The 13,462-nt window shown below is 32.4% G+C and overlaps 1 protein-coding gene across 1 annotated transcript; it reads right to left on the reverse strand.

Annotated features, from left to right (window-relative positions):
* Positions 1-186: 186 nt before the first annotated feature.
* On the reverse strand, positions 187-7,679 carry LOC108225218 (kinesin-like protein KIN-7N). Its single transcript, XM_017400044.2, has 18 exons — positions 7,440-7,679; positions 7,275-7,364; positions 6,530-6,648; positions 6,330-6,443; positions 6,169-6,250; positions 6,010-6,077; positions 5,831-5,896; positions 5,568-5,710; positions 5,397-5,499; positions 5,222-5,302; positions 4,779-4,847; positions 4,640-4,699; positions 4,104-4,193; positions 3,270-3,557; positions 2,586-2,672; positions 1,717-1,875; positions 1,324-1,593; positions 187-830 (listed from the first exon to the last, which is right to left on the reverse strand). The coding sequence occupies exons 1-18, from the start codon at positions 7,579-7,581 to the stop codon at positions 399-401; spliced, it is 2,463 nt and encodes an 820-aa protein (XP_017255533.1). The 5' UTR covers positions 7,582-7,679; the 3' UTR covers positions 187-398.
* Between the last annotated feature and the right edge of the window lie 5,783 nt (positions 7,680-13,462).

Here is a 13,462-nt window from a genome sequence, read left to right on the forward strand (position 1 = left end):
CTTTGCTTTCAAGACATTTAAAGCAAACATCTATCTGTTTATTCTTTCTCTCTTGATGTCTACACAAAGTTGCAAGTAGTTAGCAATGACATAAACTACACTAACAACACTTTCGTGTTTATTACGCGATGCATGACATAAACTGAACTGACAAGAAAAGTTTCCTAGAATGAGCTTTGGACAAACTGAACCCGATTAACAGAATTTCTGTATTAGATCTTTTGTCAAATGCAGAAATGATATGAAGCATAGTAACAAGCTTAGGAGAGTACTTAATATTCTAATTTCTAACAGCATCTGAGATTCTAATCTTTAAATTTGAAGACATAATGAACGATCTTCAGATAAGACACAGAAGACACCTGTGATAACATTAATATCTAAATTATTTGAAACTATCAATAGCCAAGAGATTTGGGTATTGACTTCTGTGCCTTCGAATTCTCAACTATGGATTTGAATTCTGTGTGAAAAGATACGCGTGACCTGTGTTGGCATAAGAACTCTGCACTAAACTCTTTGATCACTTCTTCGAGATGCTTCCTCCTTTTCAATTCACTTTTCAAGTCCTGCAATATCTTATCCTTCTGATCAGTGACCATGGCAAGTCTTTGAGATGAACCAGAGGCAGTTTGAAGAAGAGAAACTCTTTCTTCTGTCAATAGATAGAATTCATTTTCTAAAGTATGGTATCTTTCCTTGGTCTCGTCAAGAAGTTGGTTACTGATTTCCAACTTCTTCTCTAAGCTGTGATATTTTTCCTGGATTGAGGTGACTTCATTATTCATATTTTCCTTCCATGAAGTGATTTCTTCTCCCAAGGAAAATTCCTTAATCAACAATAAAAAGTTAAACTTAAAAATGAAATGGAAAAAGACTCAGCTTTCTGACATTTCAACTCAAGGTCAGTAAGTAGGTACAGACATGCAAAGTTCCTAGATACAATGAGTTAATGACACACTAAACCAATAACATTCATTAGGGAAAAGATATGTCATATTTAGTTGTTCAAAACTGATGGACATTTGAATTTCCACAGAAAAGATAATCATGTAACAGTATACTTCATTAATTATTCACCTTCAAGGCTACAACTCTAAATAACGCTTATGTATATTGCAAGAAACAAACAAGTTTCAGAAACTGTTTGCTCTTAATTTTCATTAATTGAACTAGTCTTGCACACAAAAACTTAACAAAGGACGGCAAGATGAACAATCACAATATCATGTACTACTTCGACAGAGAAACAAAAAGCGAATAACACAATATTAACATAAAAAGTGGCACAAGACATCTTAATAACTGTGACAAGACAGCTACCTTACTAATGCAGCCATGAAGAGAATTCTTTGTACATTCATCTTTGACAATTGGTGCTTCCGATGACCCCAAAGATGTAACTGTATTAACTAGCCTCTCTCGAAGCATGTTGCATTGTTCTTGGACTGAGAGATTGCTTCCTAGGGAGGTATCATGGCTATCAGTAGCAACTGAAAAGTGGGTTTCTAAGGTTGACAAAAGAATTGAGCCAATCTCACATGCACTTGAAAGTAGTTTCGCAGTTGGCAAGCTCTCATCAGCTACTGAATTCTGATTAAGTCGCATACAAGACCATCAGCTACAAAATTCTTAGTGAATTACAGAAGTATGAAATTTCAATAATTAGTGTCAGCAAAATTGAGTCTGAGAGGCGAGCATAATGCATATGTTCACCTGACAAATAGACAAAGCATCCTTGTAAACATTTTTGCAATTTGTTACAGACTCTTGCAACCTTTTGGGGATTTCCCTAATAATCGCTGCCTCTTGTTGAAGTTCAGATACCTCTTGCATCAAGCGACTGTTTAGTAGCATTTGGTCCTTCTGCTGTCTCTGTTGATATCAAAAATCATAAGCATATGTGATGTGCACTCAGAAGGAATAGTTCCCATATGAACTTAATATTGCTCCATATTCCATATAGTGTGATGAAAGCATAACATGCAGAATATGAGCAGAAGCAGGAACTATAAAAGCAACAAAAGGATTTTCCAACAATAACAATAATTATGATATTATATATCTAAAAAGAACCTCAATTTATTTTTACTTTTTACGGTCACAACAAGCTAGATACAATTTTTTTCAGCCTTGATTTATTTAAATTTCTCTGCTCCAGAGGCTATTAATATATGAAGCAATTACTATAAATTATACTTTTGTTCGTAGATGGCATCAGGAACTTAATATTTACCCTCTTAAATATTTTAATTTAGCTGTAAGCCAAGAGACGGTAAAACTCTTCCTATGTATGACATGTACATGAAATATCATAAGAATCAAGCTCATAATGTAGTTAAAAGTACTTCATGCGATGTGATAATCTTAAGAGCAAAGGGTTATGATTATGTTAATCCGTCAATGATTCTTCCAACAATAACTTGATATCATGTCCCAAGTAAACAGACTATTACCATATTAGCAAAAGAATAAGGGCGATGCAACTAAGTGTATTTTCAACGTACATATATTATACATATTGTCTATATAACCTATCATATAAAAGGATTACAACTTAATCTTTTGAACTTTTGAACACTGACCTCCAGTTCATCTCTTTCTTCAGTGGCAAGCTTCAATTGTCTCTGAAGACTCTTTATTTGTTCTTCGTATATATCACTTGAACAATTCTGACAGAATATCAATTCTTTATATCACACGAAAATGAAATTCCTTGACATATCAACAAATTAGAAGACATACATATTTGAAATGTGTCAGTCAGAAAAGCAATCATATTGTAACTAGGTGCATTACAAGATTTTCAAAGATTTATTGTCATTTTTTTTTTGAAAATGGGAAGTATGATTAAAAATACGCATGTATCTAATTTAGTCAAATTAAACTATAACGAAGAGAAGTGGTACATGTAGCTGCAGTCATGAGGAACAGAACAGAAAGCTAGATGAACTATTTGGTCTTATGTCTCAAGAATCCATGTGTTGGCATGAAAATGATACGTTAACTAGATGACTTTTAACAAGCACAATGCAAAGAGAAAATATATTTTGTAACAATAGATGTAATCACAGTATATCAAAGTAGTGTTTACTTTATGTGGACGCTTTAAAGTGTGTTGTAAGTACTAAGTAGTATAGATGCATATTCTTTCAGAAATCAGATTACTTCAAAAGGAAGATTAGTCTTCTTTGACTCTTAGTAACAACAACTTTAAAACCCACAAACATAACATATAGTGAATGACCATCTGAGAATAATAAACTCACAGAAGCTCCATCACTTGCTGGAAAAGATGGATCTTTTCTAGCTGGCGTTATGTGAAGTGAGTCAAGGTCTGCAACAAAGCCCTTGTTCATTTGCAACCATGTGTCCTCATCAGCAATATCACCAAATGTATTAGGAAGTGGGCTGAATTCAGATCGCCTTAACTGATGTGATCGCTTGACAACAAATGCACTTGGAACTGGCTTTAGAGCAGGGGTACTAAAAATATCCTCCTTGCCCATTGTGTGATTGACACTGCTTTCTTCCGTCAACTTCTGCTTAACAGATACCTGCACACCAATATGCTCTTTTATCACTAAAAAAAAAAACAATCAACACACTTGCAAATAAAAATTGGTGCTGAGGGGCTGCAAGAAAATGCAAATGGCGAGAACATATCAGATCAGTTTTTTGATGGAGTAGAAAACCATAATATTACGAATTAAGAGTCGTACTACACTTGAGGAAAAGAAAAGGCTATGGCCTTAACTAATGACTGGCACACACATCTTTATAACTGATTCTTTTAAGAATAAAAGGTAAGTCATTCCACTAACAGTTTAGTTTTATCAATACGTACTGGTGTACTTCAGTCGAAGAAAATAGTTGGGTGGTGCATTGAAGCAGGTAGAAATGGAGAAATTCTTGTAAAGACATTCAGTTGTGTTTCATAAATTATTATTCAGCAGCAATCAGTTTTAAGTGAAGAACGAATACTGATTAAGATAAGATGCCAGGGCGCAACTACAGTCAGTCATTAAAAAATAAAGATTTACAAATGACAGGTGAAATCAAGAAGCCAGTAGCGTTTCTTATGCAGAAAATTTAGAGACTACCTCTTGCTCCTTGATACATTGATCTCGTTCTCTGTGTGACTTCCTCTCCTCCTCCAGTTCCATAGCAAGCTTTTCACGTTCTAGTTCATACTAACCAACAGAAAATATAATACTTAACAAAACAGCCAGTGGACAAAATACGCATGTACAAGATTAATTATCAAAAAAACCTAGTATTAATATTTTGTAGACAAATAGATAGCTGATAAGATAATAACCCAGGAATATTTATAAGGGTATATATCTCACAAAAACCAGTCACCAAAACAAGTACTCCCTCCGTCCCCCCTGAGTTGTATACATTGGGGGACGGGGATGCGGCACGGACTTTAATGCTCCTGTAAAGTGTGGTTGTGTAATTTATTTTTGAATTTTTTTTTTCTGTATTAAAGTTTGGATGTTATATTTTTATTCAGAAAAAGAAAATCTCAAAAATAAGTTACAGAACTATATTTTTTAAGAGTATTGAAATGCGTGTCGAGCTGTTGAAAAGAAACGTATACAATTAAATGGGACAGAGGGAGTATATGTTTTACCTTAAGCATATCATTTCTCAGTTTTAGTACTTCTTGCTCCAACACCTCAGCATGAGATCCCTAAACAATAGGTATTTATGTTAAGTTGGTTGTGGACCTTTCCATGTAAAATCAACACAATATATACCAAAAATATCACCTGAAGTTTGTTCCGTAATTCTTCGATTTCTAGCTTTTGGCGCTTTAACAGAGCAGCATCGGTCAGGATCTGAAGAAAGAGATTTGTAAATAATATAATTACGCTTCATCTGATTAACGTTCATATGCGTTTAACAGTACACACACATTATAGCAATTATGATAAATTAGATTGTTTTCTAGGACCTCTTTAGAAACTATACAGATATTAACTACAACTTGAAATAGTTCTGTTAAATATGCTCTCAGAGATCACAAGTAACACTGCAAACATAGGTCACAACCTCACAAGTATGATGCAAAACCTTATTCAAATACAATTCATTTCTTTTGAGCGTTGACACATATTATAATGCAACTATGCAGACACAATAACATAATTATAAGATGTGAACTAAGAAAATGTAACAAGGTGGATAACTACAGAACGGATATCAGACTAACCTCATTCACTTGAACACGATTGGTGATGCGTTTAGCTCTACTAGCAAATTGAAGGGTTCCCTTGGTTTCTTCTATGTGTACCTGAATGCATCAATTATATACTACATCAAAGTGCATTACATTTTATTATAAACAATGTGTGTTTGTGTGTTTGTAAGTCTGTATAATACGCCACCTCTTCTGGTGCCACAGTGCAGATAATTGAAGTTTTGGCATTCCCGCCAAGAGCTGGCTGAAGAATACGAGTGAGCTTACTGTCTCGATAAGGAATGTGCCCCCTGCTCAGGTGTATAATCCATCAGCACATTGTTAAACCATATACTAACTGATAGGTAGTGAAACATACCTTTGCTTTGTGCTATCACTTAATTTATTAATCACATTGCCAAGAACCATTAAGCTCTTGTTTATGTATTTTCCTTCCTTCAGCCGGACTCCTCCTGCTCCAGTTTTAGCAATCCTCTCAGACCCAGCCAAATCTACTAAATTCTGTTTAAGATTGAATATATGCTAGCTTAGACAAAGAATTTTATTTCCTGACTAATTTTGAAATTTATTTATTTATTCAGCACCTAACAATATCAAAGAAGTATAAACAGAGTCACAAACCAGAACAGACACACGAATAGCATCATCAAAGTTTGAAGATGAGTCGATCCCCTTGCTTTCAATAACCTAGAACATAATTTACACAAAAAGTAATAGCCATTTGATTTGTTAGCTAGGAAGCGTTGGCACATAAGGCAAAATTAAATAAGAAACCATATACACAACACCCAAATGCATACCATCCTGAATATAGTGTGAGATCTGCTACTACGGACATTCATGTTTGTCTCACCGAAATGTCTGTTGACTGAATTAAGCAATGTTATCAAGATGCATACAGCAATTCTATAGAAAATAGGGTATGATAAGACTAAGATAAATTTTGTGTAAGGACAAACCTTCTCCTGATTGAATGAGCTCAAATACTTGTTCTGCACTATTAACAATTTCTTCCCTGAGACCTGCAACAAATATGCCACGCTGGACAAGCAAGACATTTAGTCTTCTATAAAATCATAGAAAACAAGAAGAAGCGTCAAATGAACATCTTTTTGTTTACCTCCAAACTCTCATGAATGGGCAGTTTGTTATTTTCTACTGAGAAAAGATCATTTATCTCTTCATTATATATTTCCATGTATGAAACTCGAATCAGAAACTCCCGATCAGTTACCTGTAAACGAAAACCAGTTATTATCATAATAGAGAACAAAAGATACACAATTTATCAGCAGCAACTACAAAATCTTGTCAGAATACCATCCGGATGTTTCCAAATATATCTTTCACAGCCTGGTGAATAATTCCTGGATCACTTTCCGAACCATTCATGGTAAATGTCTTGCCACTGCTAGTTTGACCGTATGCAAACGCAGTTCCTATATATACAATAATTATTAGCAAACAAATGGAGAAGCCACATAACAAGATTTCATACAAAGTTCAAAGTCCCGTTCTATCCAAATTAAAGGCCCCTAGACAAAATTACTTGTCCAAGAGGCATCAACAGTTCTAACCAACATAAAATTTCACAAAAAGTTAAATGTTGTTTGAAGGATCATCCAAACATAGCCATAAATCAAAAAACGTAAATCGTCCATAACATACATTTAGCCTTTTGCAATTAACAACACATTGGCCATTGCTGCTATGAAATGCCTGATTGGACGATAATTGTACATATTTGTTCAGAATATAATATTTTCTTCTACACCACCAAATAATGTCAGTTTTTACCTAAAAAATATCAACATCCAGGCTCGATTTGTTTGCCTGATATGTATTCTTAAGATTTTATTTTCAGCATTTTCCAAATTTAAGTTATTTTCGAGCAAACAAACAAAGTCTGTCCCAGATCTCGAAACGTCTTAAAGTACAAGCAATTTTCATTTTCGGCCCCGAGAACTTAAAAAAAACTCCTAATTCCCCTAACAAATTACAACCATCATATTAAATTACAATCCAAAACAAAAACCAAAGATCAGAACAAAACAAGTTAAATTACCGTTAAACCCCTGAACAGCAGCAGTAATAATATCCTTAATAAGCAGCTCATAAACCCTAGCATTCGTGCTCTCCTCATCAAACACGTGATCTGCACAATTCACACATCAAAAGACACACACACACAAACCTATAGATACACGATAGATACAAAAACTGAGAGTACCGAAAGCGAAGGAGAGTGATGAAGCGGTGTCTGCAGATTTGTGAAGAGAGATTTGATTGTCTTCGACCTTCCAGAAGCTTCCGGGAGAAACGTCGTCGTTTTTGGATGGTCTTAAACGTACTGCGACGCTTATCTTCTCCATAGTGAGTGTAGTGCAAATGTGCGTGAAATAGATACAGATTTATGTGTGTACTGTGGGGAGTAGGTTTGCATTTGAAAGACAGTTGGGCGGGTCAATTTGGGGCTTTAGATTGATTTTTGAAATTCTGTTGGTTTACTGAAATACCCTCCCTATATTTTGGATGTACTGGGTGTCGCTAAATACAGTTCATTTTTACTCTGTGCAGTTCACAGAGATTACAAGTATAATCTTTGACTTAATTAATGTGTTCAACTCTAATGAATACATTACAATGTGTTTGGATATATTTGTAGCATTTGTTAGTATAACACATCTACAGAGTAAACTTCAACAATTTCTTGTTTTTTTTTTAATTTTAACATGTTTAGATTTTATCTCGAAAACATATATTTTTCTTCAGAAAATATTATAAAATATATATAAAGTAAGAAACTGTTAATTTTTTAAAATTTTACGTTATTGGGATTTCAGCCCATCCCAATTATCTGTCCAGCCCCTAACATTATAGTCTCAAAATTTTAAGTTGTTTTGATTAAATGGGAATGAACAAAGTTAAAAAAAATAAAAAATAAACACGTCCATAAAAATTTAAAGAGATTGATAAGATTATATATACAGTTAGATATTTTTAGTGATAAAATTACATATAAAGTCAAATAAAATTATATGAATAAATATTAAATACATATAAATTATCTTTCTAAATTTTAATAGATATTAAATATTCTACGCCAGCTAAAAGAAATATTATAAAAAATATCAAGTACTTTTTATTTTGACCAAAATATTATATTAAACACTAGTATTATCTTTTAATATTAAAAATCAAGTATTTTCTATTTGACCAAAATATTATATCAAACACTAGTGTTAAACTTATAATATTTTATGTATTGGGATTTTAGCCCATTGCACCCCTAATGACTTTTTGCCCATTGGCTAATAGTGAAATCTTAAAATTTTAAGTTGTTTTGATAAATGAGAATGAACAAATAAAAAAAACTAATACGTCAATAAAAAATCAAAGAGGTGGATAAAATTTTATATAAAATCACATATTTTAGTGATAAAATTACATAGTCAAATAAAATTATATGAATAAATATAATATATATATATTATTTTTCGAAATTCTTAATACATATTAAAAGTTCCAGGTCAGGTAAATGTTATAATATAAAAAATCAAATATTGTCTAATATAGCCTCAAAATTTTAAGTTATTTAAATTAAAGTTGAGAATGAATAAGCAATATTTTAAGAAAAACCAATAAAAATATAATCAACATATATTAATAAATGATTAGTAAACACTTATAAAATATATTGATTGAAAAAAGATAATTAAATATATTAATTAGATAGTGTGTGAATGTATTTATTGATGAATCCATCTTGTTCACGTGCACAAAAAACTAGGGCTGAAATTAATTCTATATACCAGTTGCACAAAACTTTAGGAAGGATATATTTGTAATCCTCTGAACTGCACAAAGCAAAAGTGAAGTGTATTTAGCAACTATGCTTTTGTTTTTATTTAGTTGTGTGTTAAAATTCCGATTTATTGAAAACGTTCGAGAAATTTTCCAAAAATATCCTAGCAATTATCAGTTGTATTGTGATTCGACAAAGGATTTTGATTATTAAAATTTTTTTAATTTATTCTGAACCGGTGTTTAATTGTTTAATTTTATTTTTTTTTCTTCAAAAAATATAAAATTATATGATATGTTATTATCTTGACTTGAACCTAAAAAATCAAGTAATTAGTCAATAAACTAAAGTGAATCAAAATTATACTCGAATTTTAGATTACTTTTGATTTGATTTTTCAATTTTTATAGATATATTTTTTGTTTCATTTTTTTGTGTCTAAAACATGATTTCAAAGTTTTTTGTAACCTGATCTTAATAGTTCGGTCTTACACTTCAAAAAATAAATTCATAAGTTTGAAAATTTATAAAAGTACGCTTGTTTATATTTTTGCAGCAGAGGTTTAGATTGGCTTTCAATTTCTTTCGATAACAACAGGCATTAATATATTGCCAACCAGCTAGATTATTTCTTTCCTGATAAGTTTACTATAGTTGATGTTATTGCAAATTAATCGATGCAACTGGAAGCAATTAAACTTTAAATCTTGTAAAAAGCAACGCAGACAGAAAGCTGATACAGATATTAAAAAGAAAATGTACTTTGCGATCCTTAATTAAAAAAGCACCATTTAATTTAACAACCATGTTCCTTGTCTTTTGCTAGTGTGCATGATACTCACCTATTTGTATATACTGTTTGATTAATTTGTAACAAAAAAATAAAATAAAATTCAGTTACAGTTCTGTAGTTTCCTAAATTGTCCCGTTCTTCTGTTTCACGTTACTTTTTGTAACATGCATTTTGAAAGGCGTATAAAACATACTTACAATATGTATTTTTTGTAAAAAAATTTTCGAAAAAAAGTTTGACATTTAAACTTTTATTAAAAAAAATAAAATAAATATACGTTATATATTTTACAAGAGTCCCAAAATACGTGTAAACAGTGTACGCAAACAATACGAAGAGAAACGAATTCCTCCTCAAATATTAGTTTGAAGAGAAATTCTCTGTGGTACACTCGTGGAATTGGCTTTTCTCGATGGTACAATCACATTTTTCACTTCTATCTCTAGTAACCTTGTATTTATGGTTTTCCATATATAATACCCTCATGTTAAGTAAAATATAATAGAATTGATTTCGTAAAATAAATTGAATATTTGAAATCTTTGTAAAAAAAATACGTTAAATAGACTCTTAAATTATATAAATCGGAGTCAAACCAAGTGAGATATAAATGATCAAAGTTCGGTTATGAACTTTAAATATATCACACTCAGTTTAACTTCGATTTATATGATTCAAAGGTCTATTTCATGTATATTTTAATAAGGATTTCAAATATACAATTTATTTTATAATCTGAAATCAATTCTATTATGTTTTACATAACACGAGGGTATTATAAGTGAAAAATCATAAGTACAAGGTTAGCAGGGATAGAAGTCAAAAATGTGATGGTACCATCGAAAAAAGCCAATTCCATGAGTGCACCATAGAAAATATCTCAATAAATAACTAGTCGAATAAATTAAATATTGATATAGAACTGTCTATCATAATTACTCTATAAAAGTTGGGAATCAGATTAATAAATAGAGGTGTTGATTAGATATTAATTGAATGCTCGGAATTTCAGAGAACTAATGAGATTAAAAATCAAATAGTTTAACTATTATAATAATACTGTGTTTTTTTCAGAAAAGTAATAATATTGGATATATTAGTTTAATTTATAAAACATATCCTTTAAGAAATTTTATAATGATTAATTAGATTTTAAAAATGAAGTCAAAAAATACTTCTTAGAAAATTGATGGGTCGAATCAAGAATTTTTATAAGCGTGTAAATAATTATAATTATTTAGTGAAAAGTCACTATTGCTTAAAGACAAAGTTGAACTTGAACTAAAATTTTATATCTGCTAGCGAACTATTTACGACGGATTTAGGTTTAAAAACCCGTCAAAACCGACGGGTTTTTTTTTTTTTTGCAGTAATAGTTAACGGTTATACACTTACACTAGCGAAGTACATATAAATTTTTATTAGAGCTGCATGGACATTAAGCTTGGGTATAAACGGAAAAGTCTAGTTTGAAGATTAATGTATTCGGACCGGAGCAACTCGGTCTCAGCCGTAACAACATGAGACCGATACGTAGCCAAGCACAACTGCTCCTTTAACTCCCGGTTCTCACATTTCAGCCGGTTCATTTCCGCCACAAGCTTCTCCAAATGCCGCTTCTTTCGCTGCCTAGACCGCCTTGCTGACTCCCGGTTCGATATCATCCGTCTATGCTTTCGCTCTTCCAGCGAATAAACCGACCGGTTCGTGTCCGAAGACGAGGATAGAGTAGTGGTGGTGCTGGTCGTAGTAGGGTTGTAGTTGATGAATGACAAGAGGTCGTTGATTTCGTCGGGGGAGAAGAGGAGCTGAACCGCCGGTTCAGTGGACATGATCATGTTTAGAGAGTAGATTAACCAATAGGTTGGAGTAAGAGTGGTGGAGGAAAGGGAAGTGTAGAGGTCAAGTATCGCTCTATTTATAGCCCAAAAACATCCAAGCACACTGCACACGGGGTATTTTGGGTTTTATGTTACTTGTATTTTTTATTTTTTATACCATCCTTTGTCCTTTATTTCATCATGGAAACTTTGTTCTCTTATTTTACCTTCATAAGTTTTTGAAAATAGTGGATCAGAAATTTAAATACTCACGTATTTTGGATTAATTTTTTAATCATCAATTTTGATGCGATTTGTTGGTCGTCGAAAATATACGTATTTTCGGATTAATCTTTTAATCATCCATTTTGATGCGATTTGTTGATCGTCGAAAACACATTACATTGATTTTGATGCGATTTATTGATCGTGAAACACACATTAATTTCATATTAACATGATATTATACGTTCCGGTTATGATCAAGTCTATACGAGTTCCTACCAAAAAATCTAATATTAATGAAATTATTTAGCGGTTTATATTTAATATAAACAACTCCCTTTATTTTTATAATATGATCCTTGGACGGACACTTACTCAACATTTGTGAGCACCATATGATGTGAAAGACACGAACAATCTAAGTACATGCAGGAGCAACAGCAGTGAACTAGTGAGTTTTGGTTTCTTCAAAAATAGTATAACAAGTTGCATGAGGTCGATCACCATAGAAGTATGTAGAGGAACTAAAGGGATATCCGATCAGCTTTGAAAAAAAGTAACTCGTGGGTGGTATGTAAAGTAACAAATATCTTCCCCTACTCACCTGCCGACTATCAGTACTCTGAATTCTGATTATCGACGATAGAGAAAGCCTCGTACAAGTCTCTCGCATTAACAAGGTCCGGAATTACCAAGTTCGTTATATTTGTTCTCGGGTTCGGGTCTCGTTGACAGCAAGTAGAATGAATAAGAGATATTTTAAATTAGTTTTTCTGAACTCTAGGACAAGAACTGCTGCATTGAATTTAAATATCTTTTAACAGGTTTGTTAGATTCAGTTTCTGACATACTGATTAATGTTGTAAATTAAAATACGAAGTAGCAATTAAATTTATACGAGAAATGCTATATGATGTCGGATTAAGTGGGGGGTCAGGAGTTGAGACATGATCTGCTTTAGGGGAAGAGGGGTCCAAACCACAATTAATTAGTAGCTTAATCACTAAGAATCAAACAAAAACAACAATTGACACCACAAGCTTAGCCAAATTTCATGTGGCTTACTCTGCGCCCCCTTAAAGCTTAATCTGGCTGTTTCTTCATAAATTTCTATTAACTAATAACTAACACATGATAGGCAGCCGATCCCTGCCCAGCAATTCTTTGCAACCCGACATCTGCATTCATATAAAAAATTTGGACGTAATGCCAACGTTCGTAAGTGACTGTATGAATCGCTTGTCAGGGATCTGGACCCGTGTAATAATACACAACAAATTCTTTCGTAACTACTCAAAAACATGGTAGATTATCCACATTCATAATCTTTGACGAATACAGATTATTCGCTCAATAAATACGTAAATTATCGTATTAAGAATCTGTTATGCCAGCCAGTAGTAATGACATATGTTCTGCACCAGAAAAGCATAAATTAGTAAAAAGAATGGCAGATGTATAAGAAATTGTAATAATCAGTTGATGTTTTCTGGTTGAAAAAGGCGAAAAAGCATGAACCAGATTGGTAAAAAATAGTTGATTCTAATGGAATTGATTCGTTTTGGAGAGAATAGAATAGAGAGATCAGATAAGTGTTTGTTTCAGGTGGT

The sequence above is a fragment of the Daucus carota genome, chromosome 6 (assembly GCF_001625215.2).
Source record: "Daucus carota subsp. sativus chromosome 6, DH1 v3.0, whole genome shotgun sequence".
Lineage (NCBI taxonomy): Eukaryota > Viridiplantae > Streptophyta > Magnoliopsida > Apiales > Apiaceae > Daucus > Daucus carota.